This window comes from Gymnoscopelus braueri (genome assembly GCF_963280865.1).
Source record: "Gymnoscopelus braueri genome assembly, chromosome: 1".
Taxonomy (NCBI): Eukaryota; Metazoa; Chordata; class Actinopteri; order Myctophiformes; family Myctophidae; genus Gymnoscopelus; species Gymnoscopelus braueri.
In genome coordinates this window covers 53,077,283-53,095,185 of record NC_137603.1, presented here as the reverse complement: position 1 = coordinate 53,095,185, position 17,903 = coordinate 53,077,283, and the positions used below count along the sequence as shown (strand labels likewise).

The window sequence follows — 17,903 nt, the reverse complement described above, 5'->3', positions numbered from 1 at the left end:
TTTGGGTGTGTTTGCTACTCGTAAAAATGCATGGAACCAAATGGACCCATAAGGGTCTTATTTGTATTGTGTCTGTTAGAGCAAAGAAAATAAGCCTCTAGGCATTTTAGTCAACTGCGTTTAATTTACAGATTGTGACGTCACTGTGACATTGCATTGGGGAGGTGCAGCTCTGCTGTTCAATTGATTCTTACGATGGGAAATGACAGAGACACAGCCAGACACACACACACACACACACACACACACACACACACATACAGACATACTGACACACAAATACAGACAGACACACACAAAGACACAGACGCACTCATTTTCTTTATATTGATTGAGCCAACCTGTTGTTTAAACAAGGGGCGACCTGATAGCCAAGCGGTTAGGGTGCGTAGAAAAAAAAATTATACATTTATAGATATTGTTATAGTTTATCGTTCTTGGTATGGAGGACAGCCCTTTATCATAACCTTTATAATGTAAAATTGTGTGCGAGGAGGATAAGAGATAACGTTTCAACATCATTTTGCTGACCTTTTTTGTTGACAGATTTGTCTGTCCGCTCTGATGGTGTATGTAATACTATGACTTGTCGTCTCGATTTTCCCAGTTGATATTTTATAATGTAAGCATTCATTGATATAGCCGTACCCCGAAGTACTGCACTAGCAATGAGTACAGTGGGAGGAAAGCCTGAGATTCCTAGATCGTCAGCATTATAAAAGCAGCCATTAGTTTGCGTTGCCAAACAGTTTTTATGGTTGGCTGTTTTGATTTCATGCTTTTGCTGTCTAATATAAAGTGTTTTGAGCACCCTAAAAAAACACACTGCAATAAACTATAATATTTATTTAAACAGTGGTGGTACATTTATTGCCGTCGCTTGTTTTATCTCCCTTCCCTTTAGCCGCAGTGATCCAGTTATTTTGTGTTGAAGTAAAACATGTCTCTTGTTCTTTGCAGGATGTGCCTTTCTAACATACTGTGCCAGAGAGTCTGCACTGAAGGCCCAGAGTGCCCTCCATGAACAGAAGACGCTGCCAGGGGTAAGTGCCCCCGATCTGCCCCCTTGTCACAGGCCAAGACCACGGGGCCCCCCGCCCGATCTGCCCCCCTGTCACAGGCCATGGCCTCAGGGCCCCCCGCCTGCAGAGGGAACATGCGTTAACATAGAGCTCATACAGGAATTATATCTCACACAAACACACACACACACACACACACACACACACACACACACACACTGCATGCTGGCAGACACATGCAGACATACAGTATACATGGAAATGCAAACACGCATACACACACACACACAGGCATGCACAAACACACACACACACACACACACACGAAAACACACATCTCTTGCACTTTAAATCCCTTTTTCTCTCCCTCTCCCCCCCACACACGAAAACACACATTATCTCTTACACTTTAATTCCCTCTTTCTCTCTCTCCCTCTCCCCCCCACACACACACGAAAACACACTATCTCTTACACTTTAATTCCCGTACACACACACACACACACACACACACACACACACACACACACACACACACACACACACACACACACTCATTACACACGCTCACACACATCGTCAGTGAAGACGGTGAGTGGCCTATCTCACCTTGTGGTGTCTTATTGCACTAATAATCACGCTGATGAGCGTTACTTCATAACAGTGTGTCATCCTTCCCCTGCACTGTAAAAAAAAGTGTTCATGTAACTCTTGTGAGTGTACTCTGAGTATACAAATGGACCCTTTCGGATCCTTTTTGTACACTCTCCCAGTTAAAATATCACTCAGGATTGTGCAGTGTGTCCTCTTCGCAATATGGCTGCTGCGGTGCACACTAATTGCCCTGAGGAATACCACTCTCATTATCACATATAATCAAACAATAAGTATAAACAATCATTTTTGCCATGTATATATCACCATCTGGTGTTTTTGTTTCAGCCTCTCTTCCGTGCGTGGCATTTCTTTTCTTTCTTTCTTTTTTCCCCTCATTCCCTCGCTCGCCGATGGCAGGTGACTTTTTCAATTAAAAATAGGGATGTCTTCTTCTCTCCTCTCCGGAGCTTTAAAAAAAAAAAGAGAGAAAAAAAAAGAATGAAATAAAAACCCTGGCCAGCGGAACGCTCTGAGCCCGGCCCGGGAGCCAATCTTCACAATCTGGGGGATTCATGTGATCTCGTGTCTATCTTGACTTTCTTCTCTCCCCCGCGATTCCGGTGTCGGGGGAATTAAATGGTGTGATTGAATTACACCTGTGGCCCCCTGAGGAGGGGAGGTGGTCCCCCTCCCCCTCACCCATGTAGCTATACCCCCCACCCCCCACCACCACCAACCGTCGTCGGTTGAGGCCTTGATCAGAGCCTCGGGGCATCCATTTTAAGCTCAAGGGGCGGAGGAAAAACGGATAGACTGGTAGAGGGAGTTCGAGAGGACGATGGGTACCGAGAGAGGCAGAATGAGACAAGGCAGAGAGAGAGAGAGAGAGAGAGCTAAGAGACAGAGGGAGAGGCAGAGAGGGGATACGAGAAAGGAGGACATAGAAAGATTGTGAGAGAAAAAAAAAGGGAGAGAGATGGAAAACTGGAGAGAGACAATGGCAGACAGAGAGAGAAAGGGATCACAGTTTGAGAGATGTCAGAGAGAGAGCGAGAAAGAGAGACAGAGAGAGAGAGACCATTTGAGGGGGAAGCGGAGAGAAGTGGGTGATGTGGCTTTTCCTGGTGGTGGGTGGCTTCCTCTTCCTCCTCCTCTTCCTCGGTGCTGCTGGGTAATCAGCTGTCTGCAGCGTGCTGGAGATCCGAGGTAATTCGCTGAGCGTTAGGCACAGCGGCACACCACCGCCGCGGAGCCCCCCAGAGACCCCCATCCTCGTTAACGTCTCACCACGGCTTCATAACGAGCCCATTGCCATGATGGCTCCCGCCTCTGTTGTCCTCATGGGGAAGTAAGAGTGTGTGTGTGTGTCTGTGTGTGTGTGGAGGGGGGGGGGGGTTCTTATTTGTCCTCCATCTAGAGAGGGGTTAATGGCATGTTCTGCGGGGGTTTGGGTAAACATTTCCCCTGAACAGCTCCCAGCGTGGGGTCAGTCCTCCAATCTCAGGGCAGGCATGTCCTGCATACAGAGGGCTAATAAAAGATGTGCTCTCGTGTGTGTGTGTGTGTGTGTGTGTGTGTGTGTGTGTGTGTGTGTGTGTGTGTGTGTGTGTGTGTGTGTGTGTGTGAGTGTGTGTGCGCGTGCACACTGTGGTAGTTTTGGACAAGGCTCATTGTGGTTATGGTCATGGCCTGATGTTTTGACATGCTCTGTTGTATAATGCTGCTGTACTGAGATGATGGTGTTATTGTAGGGCACGCTAAACGTACCCACCTGAAACCATATGAGATGTCTGCAATCTGTAAAAAACAACAACAACATGGCTGGGCTGGCCCCGGTGGGTCACCTGGTAAGAGCGCATACCACCTGAATCTAGTCGTTCCAGCAACTGGCCTGTGTTCCAATCGGACCGACGTTTCAATGCTGCACGTCATCCCCTCTCCTCCCAGCCGTCTTTCCTATCTCTCTCTCTCTCACTGTTACTATCTGCAGCAACGCAGAATAAATCATCTAAAAATAAAAAAAATAATAAAATCCTAAATTGGCACGTGGTCTGACCAAGATGACAGACGCTGCCAAATTAAAACAAATGATGGCAGTTTTCAAAGGGCAGGGGGTAACTTGAGCTTGCATTTGACAAAATTATGACATGATTGCTGGACTGGATTCAAAGCATTTTAGTCCCCTAAACCCACCCCCACCCCCACCGCCATCCCCCCCACCTCCAATATAGACATATATTTTAGGAGTAAGTAATCTTCAATAGAAGCATCACAGCTCGGCTGGGCCTTTGTAAAAATGAAAGGCAGCCGAACCAAAAAATGGAAGCGACTATAGGGGGAGGCATGAGGCTGGACGTGAAGTGGCTGAATGAAGGCTGTAATGCCAGCTGGTCCTTGGACGTGGTCAGGGCCAAACAAAGCAGAGAGGCTAGAGCAATGCGGCCAGCGAACTGCTTTGAACTCCGGCTGGCGTGTGTCTAAAGAAGAATCATCCTTTTTCAGGGCAGGGTGGTGGTGGAGTGAGTGTGTGTGTGTGTGTGTGTGGGGGGGGGGGGTCTTTGAAAAAAAAGGGCCGGGGAGTTGGAAAGCTCTTCGAACATAGCTTTCCAATTCTTTGGCCCTTTTTTCAAAGAGTCATGTTTCCATTTCTGTTGTCAGCCTATCTGTCAGAGAGAGAGAGAGAGAGAGAGAGAGAGAGAGAGAGGGAATGCGTGATGGCAGTGACAGAAGAGACGAGGCTGGGATGTCTGTGTGGTCTCTCCATGGTTCCTGTCATCTCCTGACTGACTGTGAATCCCAGATTTGCCACTTCCACTGTTTCTGATTCTTTCATTGACTTAAATCTCTTAAGCCTGCATCCCTCTAATGTGTGCACTGCATTTGACCTGCCACTAGGGAAGCCCACCACGTTTGCCTTGTTCTTTGGTTTACAGCCTTTGATTAATTGATTAATTCATTCATTAAAGAGCCCGAGCCCTTGAAGTCCTGCGTGCGTCAGATCCTGGCAGTGAAGTTTGTTAGGGCAACGTAATGGGAAGATCTAGCCAGCTCGCCCCGGTGCGCCAGTAGCACTGTTATATTTACACGCACATTCAGCATATTCCAGAATGTAGGGCAGTCTGGTCTGTGGTGAGGTCACATCATGAATGATGTCTCTCCCCAGGACTGTTTAATTCCCTTTTTATGTGCAGATACTTGTAAGTCTATGTAGGCATTTTGTGTTAACCTGCTGGGGCTCTCAGATGGGAGGGGTTTGCTACATCAGGACAATTTAGATTTATCAGGTGAGTCATCAATCGAAGTAAAGTATATTAAATTGATGTTCGAATACTGACTCAACTCCCTGGCACTTATTGTATCATTTTATTTGGCAGGCGCCATTCCATTTGGCACATGAGTTATGGCTAAAAGCAAACTATGAAAAATCTGTTTGACGCAGGTCTGCCTTATGGACGGGCTCCAGAGTGTTTTGTTTTTTTCCCCTTTGTTTGGCAAAATGGCCTCCCAACATGCTCCCGTTGGAGCCTTGGATTTCTAAATGAATCTTTCTCTTTGCTTTCACGTTGCGCCACTTCCTCCACTCAGGCCAATTAGCTCTGGGTGTGCGTATGTAACAAGCCTGCTAATTGGGCGCTACTCGAGCCCAAAAGCCAATTAAAGTTTTCACGGGGAGAAACAAGAGATCCAGCTTGCCTTTGTGTCTGTTTCACGTGCGCTCTGTTCCGCTCCGTACTCTCTCCTTTCATGGGTAACCCTACGCGTAGCACTCCATCTCTCTCCCTTTCTCTCTGCCTGCCTCTCTGGGGAGTGTGTCTGCCTGGTGAATGTGTGCTGAGGTGGCTGCTCGGCCTTGTACATTTCACGTCACCATACTTGAAGGTGCCTGTTGAGTGATCCGCAGCGTTACAGCAGCACCCGTGGCCTCTTTATTGATAACGAAGCAGCCAGGCGCAACAGTCGGAAGAAGAGAAGAAAAAGTTCTTTCACTATTGTTTGACCTTAAACTTGAAAGGGTAAAACTTGGAAGCCCTCTACTTCCTCTAAACGAAATATAGGAAAATATTGTGCTGCCGTTCTGTTCTCTCTCCCGGTCTCTCACTGGCTCTCTCACGCCATCTTAGAGCCCGACCGAAGCCACATTTCTGCTTTCGATGCCCATCTCGATTTTGGAGAGTCCTAGACCTACAGTACAGTAGCGATTAGCGATGTTCTGACCGATATTTTATGAAAAAACAAAAGAAGAAAAGTGCAAAGTCTTGAAATCAATCTGAAAAAAGAACACTTAACTTATAGTAGATATATAGTAGATATAGGTATATATAGATAATACATATAAATAAACACACACACCTATTACAAATTCTATTAAGTAGTACGTGTCTAAACTGAACATTAAATGTTCACTTTAAGATACTTTAACTTAAAGATAAGATAAGATTTTACTGGTTAAATTGTATTTAACCAGTTAAATCTTAAATAATTACATGCCCAAAATACTGTCATCAGCATGAAAGTGGTTAAAATTCGGGACACGTCGTGTGAATAATGGCCAATACTGATGCCGTCAAAAAGAATCACAGTCAAATGCCAGACATATTTGCCAAACCGATATATTGGTGGGGCTCTTCTCCCTATCCCCCTCTCTCAATTTGATACCCCCCCCCCCCTCTACTGCCAGTGAAAGGCACAGAAAATGGACTTCAGCATGTGTCACGCAGAAATGGGTCAGGGGGATATTGTGCAATATCAGTACTGGGTGTCACTAAGCACACTGCCATGGACCAGTGCATCCGGCCTGGTGACACGCTCTCCCTGCATCAGCCTACAGATGCTGCCACAACAGGCCCGCCATATGTCTAAGTCTGTGTCTTAGTGCATGCTGAAAAAAAAAAAAAAAAAAAACTGGCAGAGAACATTGCCAGATTTTTTCTTCGTTAAAAAAAAGCCTCCCCTCAAATGACCCCCACACACACACGCACGCACACACACAGACACACACACTTACTTCAGAAGCATGCTGAGACAGGAGGAAATGTAATTGTTATAGGTGATGTACTAAGCAGTTGTTTTCTAATAAAAAAAAATAGGCCAGCTTGATTGAAAAGTGATTTTGTCTTATAGTGGGTAATTAGAGAAATGGCGAGGTGAGCAGACATAAAGGCAGGCATATGTGCATGCGTGCGCGCATGCACGCACACAAGCACACAGAAACACAGAGACACACACACACAAAATACACACAGATACGTACTGTACATGCCTAATCCAGGGTCTCGTTCTCTTTCACCTCTAAAATGTGTTAATTGATATATTTTGTGGCAGTTGAGTTGAGAGGATTTGTGTGTGTGTGTGTGTGTGTGTGTGTGTGTGTGTGTGCTTGTGTGTGTGCGTGTGCATGCAGTGCTGCGTCACAGCACCTTATCAGAGGACATAGTCCCTCTCCAGTGGTTCCACTCCTGGCCAGACATGCTGCAGCTTAAACTAATTACTCAGGCCACAGAGGGCCCCAACCCATTCTTTTAAGGGACAAATTGTGTTCCGTTGCCGGTCAATTTGTCCTCCGTGCCAGATTTGTCAACCTCCAATGCCCACGAGCTTTGTTGCCGTTATGAGAAAAAAGACAGCCCTATACCGGTCTACCGGATGCAAGACCTCTTCTAAGGCGCTCCCGCTTGCCATACCATCAATTATATCTATAGCATTTTCTCTTCTGTTGCCCTCCTGGGAAAAGAAATTAAAAAGGGGCAATTGTTTTTCGTATCCCCCTGGGATGGAAGCATTTTCCACCACACCACCATGCATGCATGGTCGACATGCCGATTAGGGTGGGAATGGAATTGCGATCGAGGGACGCACTCTGCAATGTCTCCTGTTATATGGCTGGTGGCCCTGAATATTGTGCAGAAATTAATTTGGTTCCATCTGATGGGATTTTCAACCTTGGAGAGTGTAAAATGTTAATCCTGGCCAGGCAGGCAGGCGAGCTGTGTGGTACTCCTGGTCCATGACTTGTTTTTTCTTGGTTTTTTTTACAAGCAGCTTCGGAGGGAGGGGTGGGGTGGGGGGTGTAGAAAACATAGTTCATTGTGAGACTGCCCTTAACCAGCCTGTAAAGATGGCAGGCCAGAGGCGGTGGACCGATGAGAGGGTGAGATAGTGCTCTTTAAAGGCCACGGGGCAGGAGAGTTTTAGTGCAAAGAGGTCGCAGAAAAACCCAACCCATTTGTCCTCTCCGTCGCAAAATTGTCTGGCCACCCCACGGACCTGAGGCCAGGCTGTTCTCCTGAAAGAGCACAGGATCCTGATTTACTTGGTGTGGGGATGTCATTAGAGCCAGACCCATATATCGGTCCGGTCGATATATCGTCATGAAGCTGATGTGTCCTGATTTTTAAATAAGTATAATTAAGCCCTTTCTAAATTCAAAAGGTTTAGAAAATAGCCAATCTTAAAAGCTTGCAGCGCAGCACATTGTGAGCTAGTTTTGTGTGTGACATTTTTAGAAAATGTGTGAAAGTCTTCTCTCATAATGATGACATGGCTAGAATAGGGATGCCAGGTTGGAAGTGGTTAATAAAGCTTTAGTTACGTTTTATTTTAATAAAAATGATTTGGCACTTTTTGACAAAATATTGGTCAAAACTTCAGTAATTGGTGGGCAAGGACACAAAGTGGGCCAAACTTTTGGCATCGGTTGGGCTCTAGTGTGGGGATGTCATAATGACACACGCCAGGAGCAGAACAGAAAATGTCAAAGACTGAGGTAACTCAAATTCTTCTGCTAAACACTTTTACCGACTGTACCTTTTTGGATGTACTGAAGGATGAACTTCAGATAATGCCTTTTTTGTACTAGAATGGGATACATAGTGTTTTGGCAATGAACGGAGATGAGAGTAGTTAGTGTGTCTGTCTGTGAGTGTGTGTGTGTGTGTGTGTGTGTGTGTGTGTGTGTGTGTTCGTTCTCGTACGCAGTGAGAGATTGTGCGCCAAGCTCCAGGTTCCTTGGCACCCTTCCCCCCGCCAGCGCAGTCGACACTCTCGCTGTCTCTCTCTCTTTGACAGGTGCAGTTGGACGCCGTCGGTGCATGCTCTCCTGCGCTAATTTATCCGCTTCTTTGGCTGTAATGAGGCAGAACTGGTAAATGTGGGGACAGCATTGTTAACATTGCTGCTTCACTGGGACGGAGCAGAGGAGTGGCTGACGGGGAGATGGAAATGAGCCCTCGCGTTGCTGTCACACCTCCAAAGAATGATGGTCTTAGTCTGCTACTTACGCCTGCATCCACCGTCTTAGTTGGGCTGCGTGCCAGACAGGGAGAGATTTCTTAAACCAATTAAGCATCAAAGTTTCCAATTTGAGTCTGCGCTTTTTTTCATTTTTTTTTTAGGCAGGATGTTTCACCCTGATAGCCTGAAACGGTTACGGGATGGCTTAATTGGAGGCTGAATGTTGTCACCCACGAAACCCAGAGAAGATCAGGGTAACCGTCTTTAAAAAAAAAGTAGTAGTTCACATGAGCTTTCCATTGTTGTTGTGTATTTCTAAGGTACACTCATAGAGAACACAGACAAATAAGGCACAGGAAACCGATCTGGAGTTTACAATGCAGAATTATTTATAAATGCTATTAAAAATTATGAATAATCACCGTTTTTTTCATTCAATGTATTCATTATGCCAACCCACCCCCACCCAATAGGCTCTATGCACAGCAGCCATATTGGAAAGAAAGTGGGCCTTCCTTACTTCCTTCACGGGTCTTACCAATTATACTAATTAAGGCTCTGTTCCATTCTGGTCAAATAGAGTCATGGTGCTGATATTGTGCATGTTGGCTCACTATAGTGGAAAGACTCTGCTACACCAGTGGGTCTCAAATTGGGGTCCAGGGACCCCCATGGTTCCTTGAGGATGTTCCAATGGCCCCTTACGGCTGTATAACTCTGACTGTCTGTACGGTACAAATGGAACCAAATGAACCTGGAACCAAATTTGGTTCCATTTGTACACTCTCAGAGTTATGGGTGTCCTTGAAAGTTAAACTTTAAAAATTTGAGAACCACTGTGCTACACTAAATGGAACAGAGCATTCATTAGTATCATTGGTAAGACCTGTGAAGGAAGTAAGGAAGATGCCCAATTTCTTTCTAATATGGCTGCTGTGCATAGACCCAATCGCGTCGAACAGGTGTACTGTATGTTGAGCTCTGCCAGCAGTGTGCCAGCAACAAGATATCCTGACACCACCCATGTTGCTGTTCAGGCATGTCTCGTTGAAAGCCACATAAATTGTGTTTACCTGCAGGCAAATCCCATTTGTTTCTCTAAATATGATCTTTAGGGCTGACTGTCCACACGGTTATTAAATGTGATCTTTAAGGCTGACTGTCCACACTGTGATTAAATGTGATCTTTAGGGCTGACTGTCCACACTGTGATTTGCACGTGTTCAGATAAGACGTTTGTATTCAGACATCGTTGACCTATCTCTGCATTGGTTGCTGTGGTAATGATGTAATGACATATAGGCATGAGTAATGCTTAACTCTTATACTCTGTCCAGACTGAGACACATCGTTAGAAATCAGATTTGAATCACATTTGCTGTAATGCGGTGGTGTGTTTTTTTAAACTGATCAGACTTGATAAAAGCAATCTGATTAAAAATTGGATATGGCCAAAAATCGGATTTGGGCTGCCAGTCTGAACATAGCTTAAGCAGACAGACAGACAGACAGGTCTGATGAAAATGACAGCCATTATGACACAGCCCGTTTGCTTCCTTGATTGCTTCCTTTCCTGTCCGCTTTCTTCTTTGTCATTCTCTTACAACTCTGAAGAGGTTCTGCCTGATTCTGTGCCATGCCGGCAGGCGGGCCGGCCACCCACTTTTGGAATTCACAGCACACTTTAGCAATCACTGTAGACATCAAGGCAATCTGTGCGTGTTTGTTCAAAGGGGGGGAGGGAAAGAAAACAGGTTGTTGCTGAGTTCAGCAACACACTATGGCATGGAGCGGCCAGACTTATCAAACACAACAGTTAATCACACATGGATAAGTGTAAACCTTCTGCTGATTGAAACATGATCCCAATGTACAGCATGGTGTATACATCATGCCAGAATACATATTAGATATACCCACACTCACCACACACATCATACACAACTCGCATACATTGCTAAGTATGTATTGGATCTTCCCATATCTGTTTCGGCACCTGCTTGCAAAAGTCTGCCAGCAGCACTTGCAGCGCCTTGACAACTTTCATAAAGCCTGGCAAGAACAGCCAGTCTGAAAGATATACCCCAACATTTCACATAGATCTGTGTTGTGTATTGTGTATAAGTTGGCTTATGTTCATTATTCGAGTGATGATAGCTGTTACGGCTCACAATGCCTCACCAGGTTACAATAACAGGAGAAGCTAATAGCCAAAGGCCACGACGTACAGTACAACAATCCACCAGACAACCATTTATCACAACAAAGGAAAAAAATTAGACATTACGAAACACATTAAATGAATCAAGACTCTACACAGAACAGGACCTACTAGACCCAGTAATATGCTCTATGCACAGCAGCCATTTTGGAAATAAATTGGGCGTCTTTCTTGCTTCCTCCACAGGTGTTTACCAATGATGCTAATTAAGGCTGTGTTCCATTCTGGTCAAACAGAGTCAGGGTGCTGATATTGCGCATTTTGGCTCACTGGAAACACTCTGCTACACCAGTGGGTCTCAAAGTGTGGGTCAGGGACCCTCGAAGTTTCTTGAGGGGATTCCAAATGGCCCTATGCTGTGCATAGAGCCTATTCAACCCCATCTTGTACTCATCTCTGCCTGGCATGGCCAGACTAATTGTCACTGCATAGATATTAGTCTGGAATTTCTGTGTGGAACCCAAGAGGCATTTTTTTTAAATCAGCCCCTTGGAAATGCTTCCAAGGGGCTGATTTAAAAAAATGCCTCTTGTCTTTTTTAATTTTGCACTTGCAAATTCATCTGGTTTCCAGGCTAGTACTCATCTAGTCCTCATATAATTCAGATAATTAAAGAGCATACTGCAACAATGCTGTGTTGACTTATTATCAATAATGTAGGGGGAAAAAAAACTTTTTAAATTTTTCCTAATGTTTGAATCAACATGCCGGGAATAGAACCCCCATTCACTGACGGTAAATCTGTAGGCTGTACCTGAGATCCATTACTTTGTACTCATCCCTTTCTCTTTACCCTCCTTTATTCTCACCCTTCTCTTAACGTAGCACACGCTCTTTGGATTTTTTTTGTGGATCAGAAAAGCTCTTCAGGCAGACAAACCCCTAACTTCTGGGCACAGCAATCAGGGTTGGTCGGTGGGTTAACATTGGGTCAACACTGAGGACCAATCTGTTCATCAAACGTCAACATTTTTTTATAAGAAATTAAATCATGAAATATCAATTATCATGCATCAAGTGAATTGGCTAGCTAGATGGTAAGACAGGAATTGGCATGGAGTCCTATGATATTCTCCAAGAATTCACATAGAAATTCCACTGCACGCTTCTAATATTTTTCACAAACACTGGTGAGACCTCATAATCAATAAAGATATATACACACTACACAATTCACTCTTTGTTTGGTTTAATGTTTGCAAGCATTGGAGAGCAGTGTACTGTACATTGGAAGAGTGTCTCTGTGTCTCTCCGTACATAGAAGGGGCTGCTGTTACCGTTTCTTTCACCAACACCTGGTTTCATCAGCATATCCCAATACCATATAAGGCTTATTGTTATAATCTTGACCGTGACTACACAGTAGCCTCAATAGAACAGAATGGTCTGTTTGCCTCTATGTGCACACAAAAAAAGAAAGAACTTACTAGACAAAGCCTTCTGTCGGCAACATATTGAGCACAGCAAGACAAGTACAGTAATTTTCCATCGCACTCACCTCTTTTTTTCTTTATTTTTTTTTTACATTTTCCACTATTCTGTGATGGGTTTTCACTAGTTGGAACATTGCTTCTGCAATTTGCTTCCATTCAGCCACAAGAGCATTAGTGAGGTCGTACACTTCATGTTGGGGCGATTAGGCCTGGCTTGTATTTGGCGTTCCAATTCATTCCAAAGGTGTTTGATGGGGTTAAGGTCAGGGCTTTGTGCGGGTGAGTCAAGTTCTTCCCCTCTCATCTCAGCAAACCAATTGTCTTTGGGGGTAGGGGGGGGATTTGTCATTCTGAACCGGGAAACGGCCTTCTGCAAACTGTTGCCACAAAATAGGAACCACACAATTGTCTAGAATGTCATTGTAGCTGTAGCATTAAGATTTCCACTCACTGGAACAAAGGGCACTAATTAGAAACACTAATTAGAAAGGGTGTCCTCTGACTTTTGGTCATATGTATATTTCATATAGGCCATAAATAAGACAGCTACTGTATAACCCCGGCCCCATCGGCAGGCCAAGCTCGCTGTTGGGTAATAATGAGTTTTCAAGTATTAGGTGTGGAAATGATCTCTCTCACACACACACACACACACACGCACACACGCACGACACACAAACACGGTCTTATTTTCCAGGGACCTGTTCATGGACTCTTGGCTCTCCCTGGACCCCATTTTGAGAAGCAGTGGTGTGGTGAAACATGACCTACCTTATTCCCTCGGCGGGCGAAGAGAGGTCTGCCTCTGGAAGTTTCGGGGCCAGGGATTAAGAGAGTGAAAGAGAGAAATAGAGGGGGAGAGAGAGAGAGAGAAAGAAAGAGCCGGAGCCTGCGGGAGAGATGCAGAGGGAGTGAGAGAAGGTAAAGTGATGAGTCATCATGAGGGGGAGATGGGGGAGAGAGAGAGAGAGAGAGAGAGAAGAGATGCGGTCTTGCATAATTAACACCACAGCATCATCAGGACGAACTCCTCCATCAGCGTGTCCAAAGGATTAACTACGCCATGCTCTCCTTATCTCCTCCTCTACCGTATAAGAAAGAAAATGACCTTGCACTTGTTTACATGCTGATTAAAGACAGGAGGGAGGGAGGGGGGGGGCGCGGACAGAGAGAAAGTCAAACTGCAATTAACCACTTTCCAACCTGCCCGTCCCTATTTTTGGGCATGTCATTGTTCGCAACAAAAAAAAACGTTCTACGTGTTTTTGAACGATAGTGAAAATAGCACGCTCGCAACGTATTGATTCGCGACACATTGTGAGCCTGTTAGATCTGACATTTTTGAAAGAGGGCTTAAAACTGCAATGCGTAACTTTCATATACGTTTGATATTTCTACTGCAGAGCTAATACGGAAAGCCCTTTTGGGCAGAGGATGAATTGTTTGTTTGAGCATTACTAGCTCTGTAACGCTCTGTTAGGAGCGGTGCTATTCCCATGGACTGAATCGTCCACTACCGTGCGAGGTCTCCAACAGTAATTAAAGTAAAGAAAACTATTTTGCTACTCACCGAAACAAATGCTGTTTTGTGTTGTTGAACGACTATTCTCCACGGTGGGAAACGTCTCAGGACCCCTCCTTCTCTGTATAACAAATGTTTTGGGCAGAAACTAAAATATGTCCGCCTGACGGAAATAATTGTATTATATATATAACTGCGCCCTCTACAGATCTGGTCAATGGTAATTAATATTGACCAGATCTGTGCACGTTAGAGAGAACTTGGTAACGCTCTGACTTGTCAGCCAGTACTGGTCCTACTGTACATTTCTCAATGGAAGAGCAGGGAGACCAACTAATACCACCACAGTTGTGTTAGTTATATTGTATTATTATACTCTAGCACAGTGGTTCTCAAACTTTTCAGGCGCGGCCCCCCAAAATAATCAGATTTGAACTGGGGACCACTCACCCTGACAAGCACTTGGAATTGTAGGAGTTGAGGCATGGCATTTTGTTTGACTCTGTTCCACAGATAAATATTGTGAAAATAGTCACCTAAAAATATGAAAACTTGCTCATAAAAATATGAAAATTTGCTCATAATGCCTCGCGTGTGAGCTTGTAGATCGTCTATTTTCAAAAATGTTGCCTCTTTCTTAGGTCATATTTTACAATTTGTTTGTTGATTACTAATTAGTAATGGTCTTATTTTCTTCATTTTAGAATATTAAAAAGGTTAAAGCAGTGCAGTAGACACTAGGCTGAGTCCGGGGGTGATGATGCATTGTAGTTTTATGTGTATTTCTTTGTGCTGAAAGAGTGTGTAGTGTGTACGTGTGGGCAGTTGAATTTTACGACTTTGGCTATTTTTTTTTATTGCATTGGGTAGACCTGGGACCAGAGGCTACTGTATGTTAAGTCAGTGTGTGCATGTGTATGTACGGCACACACACTGTGTGTGTGTGTGTGTGTGTGTGTGTGTGTGTGTGTGTGTGTGTGTGTGTGTGTGTGTGTGTGTGTGTGTGTGTGTGTGTGTGTGTGTGTGTGTGTGTGTGTGTGTGTGTGTGTGTGTGCGTGCGTGCGTGCGTGCGTGCGTGCGCGCGCGTGCGTGCGTATACAGTATGAGTGTCAGTCTAGTATATGTGTATCTGTTTCTGTGTCTGTATCTGAGTCTACAAGTGTGTGTGTGTGTGTGTTTACGATTGGCCTGGGATTCCTGCTGCTGCTGTGTTGAGCAGTGTGTGTGTGTGTGGTGCTGAGGCTGGGAGCCCGGAGCCTGCTGTACAGCTGTATTTACCTGGCCCGTCATCTGTGCTGCTACTTCAGCCCTCTGCCCTGGAGATCCCCAGTCTGCACTTCCAAGGTCTCCTTCTCTCTCTGCCTGTAGTTCTCTCTGCTCCTCAGAGGGTTTCCATCAGTTACTTCTCTATCTCTTTCTCTCCATCTTGGTTGCCCTCTGTAAACCTCACTTTTTTTCGATTGTTCTTGCTTTTCTTTTTCTTTCCGTCCTTCCTTTTTTTCTCTCTCTTTTCTTCTTTCTTGCTTGCTTGTTTCCTTTCTTTTTTTATGCCCCTGCCACCCCACACTCCCCATTCTCTTTCTCCATCCAGTCTCCCCTGACAGCCCCCCCCCCCCCCCCCCCTCTCTGTCTGCCACCCATGGCACCTCTCCCCGCTTGCCGCTCCGTCCGGAGCAGAGCTGGGGCCTCTCTTCCTGTCATTTATCTGAGCACCAGACTCAGATAGACGGGCAAGCAGGGATTATCAGATATAGCCCCGGCCAACAATGGTTCTGTGCTTGTTACATCCAGCTAAGAGCTGAAACTCAGACAGTAATAGGGAGGGTGTGGATAGCGAGTTACAAGGGATCTCTCCATGCTTCACAGAGACTGATTGTTTGGGGAGAAAAGAAGACACGATGAGCTATTTTGAGGTGTCGGAGAGGATTTTGTCTTCATTTTGTTGAAATACAAAAAGAAAAAAAGATGTATCACGACATTTTCACTTTTCGTTCCATTGAACAGAGTGCACTTCATTTTGCTCATGGTAATGTATGTGAGCCTGTCCATGCAGCTTATGTGGAGGGTTAGAATTGTGGTGTTTAGCCATGCCCACATCCCAGTGGCCGGTCAAATGAGTGATTGGCCAATGTCACACGTTTTGAACAGTTGTACCAAGTGAGCTGTGTTATTTGTCTTTGGACCGAAAGGCTTCACTGGGAAACATGAACATGCTTTTAGAGAGAGAGAGAGAGAGAGAGAGAGAGAGAGAGACAGAGAGGAATTGAAACCTGCGTGTGACTACCCAATTCTCCCTTCTTTCCTAGAGCTGTAATGGGCCTAATGGCCATCACCAGAACACTGTTTGATGGGGGTGGGCTTGGTTTGAAAAGTGACTTATTAATTTGACAGGAACAATTCTTGAGTTCTCGTCTTTCTTCTCTGGGCCTTGTTACCAATTCTCGGGACTGACTGGAGTCTAGAGACACCTTAACCCATCAAAACCGGGAAAGCATCGGTGTCATTTTAGACATGAGCTAAAAAGCATTATTTTATACTATGGCTATTCAAATATAGTACTGTAGATCTACAAGCTCATAGCGTGTCACTTATATTCTTTTATAGCAAACATTTTTTAACTGAAATCTTTTCTTCTGGCGGTCCCTGGGGAAAAAAATGATATTGGGGGTCCAGTTGGCGGCCAAATACATATCATTTTGGCGGTCCCTGACATGAAAAAGTTTGAGCACCACTGATATAGCAACATACGTTTTTCAGAAAACTGTTGGGATTTAGAAGACATTTGTAGAATCGGCCTCAGGTCTTAATGGGTTAAAATAAAGGACTGATACAGCCAGTGCTTTTGAAGGTACAGGCAGTGCTTTTGGTGGAATACAGTAGTTAATGCTTTTGAAGGTACAGGCAGTGCTTTTGGTGGAATACACTAATACAGTAGTTAATGCTTTTGAAGGTACAGTCAGTGATTTTGGGGGTATACAGTAGTTAATACTTTTGAAGGTACAGTCAGTGCCTTTGTTTTCGATGGTAGAGTCATTGCTTTTGATGGTATACATACAGGCAGTGCTTTTGACTGTACATGCAGTGATTTTCATGGTACAGGCAGTGCATCTTTTGTACAGGCCGTATTACATATCCATCCATAACCCAGGTTTTTAATACGTATTGAATACATTGGCTCTCGTTATGTCTAGGGTTTTATTGTGTTATGAATTTACTTATATCTCCTTTCTCTGGCTTGTACACAAACATATTAACTGCAGCATTTCCAAACACAGATGGAAAGTGTACATAACCAGCTTTCAGTGGCTTTGCTGCTTCTCTGTTCTTCTGCCAGGATGGCGCACTGCTGCCGGCGTCCTCTCCTTTGACTCGGACAGCTCCGGTCTGTTCTTGTCTCCTCGTTTGAGCTAGCGCACAGGTTTCACAGGTTTCACGCAGACTAAACTCCCTGAATCTACTCGCTGTCTAGTCTCGCGAGCCGGACTGTTGCCTCCCACAATATTCAAATCAAACGCTTCCGCCATACAGTCTGGAGCACGGAAGCTCTGAAAATGATCAGAGGATAAAGCGGATGTGACGTCTTTACAATCAAAATAATCGAAGCACACATTAGCATATTAGAAATGGAAATTCTAAAATAAAACGTAAAGATATTTCAAAATACTTTTTAGTGAACGGAAATGACAAGCAGATGACAGCTTCCGTTCTCGGCTTTCAGGATGTGTAGTTCCAGACTCTATATATATATATATTCAGAAATTGTTAGCTGGCCCATGCCTTTTAAGAGTTCCCGGGCACAGTCCAAACTGATGATATCAGAGATACTCAGTCATACTGTACTGGGAAATGCCATAACACTAATCAACCGCACAGGAATC

At 44.7% G+C, this 17,903-nt stretch overlaps 1 protein-coding gene across 20 annotated transcripts in view; it reads left to right on the top strand.

Moving 5' to 3' along the window:
* The window catches only part of celf6 (CUGBP Elav-like family member 6), a gene marked incomplete at its 3' end in the record, with an annotated part of 260,109 nt that overhangs the window by 18,037 nt on the left and 224,169 nt on the right, over positions 1–17,903 (top strand). For all 20 annotated transcript variants that reach the window (XM_080445255.1, XM_080445246.1, XM_080445250.1 and 17 more), the window contains exon 2: positions 961–1,043. In XM_080445255.1, the coding sequence (XP_080301381.1) occupies positions 961–1,043 (83 nt within the window). The remainder of the gene's footprint in view (positions 1–960; positions 1,044–17,903) is intronic.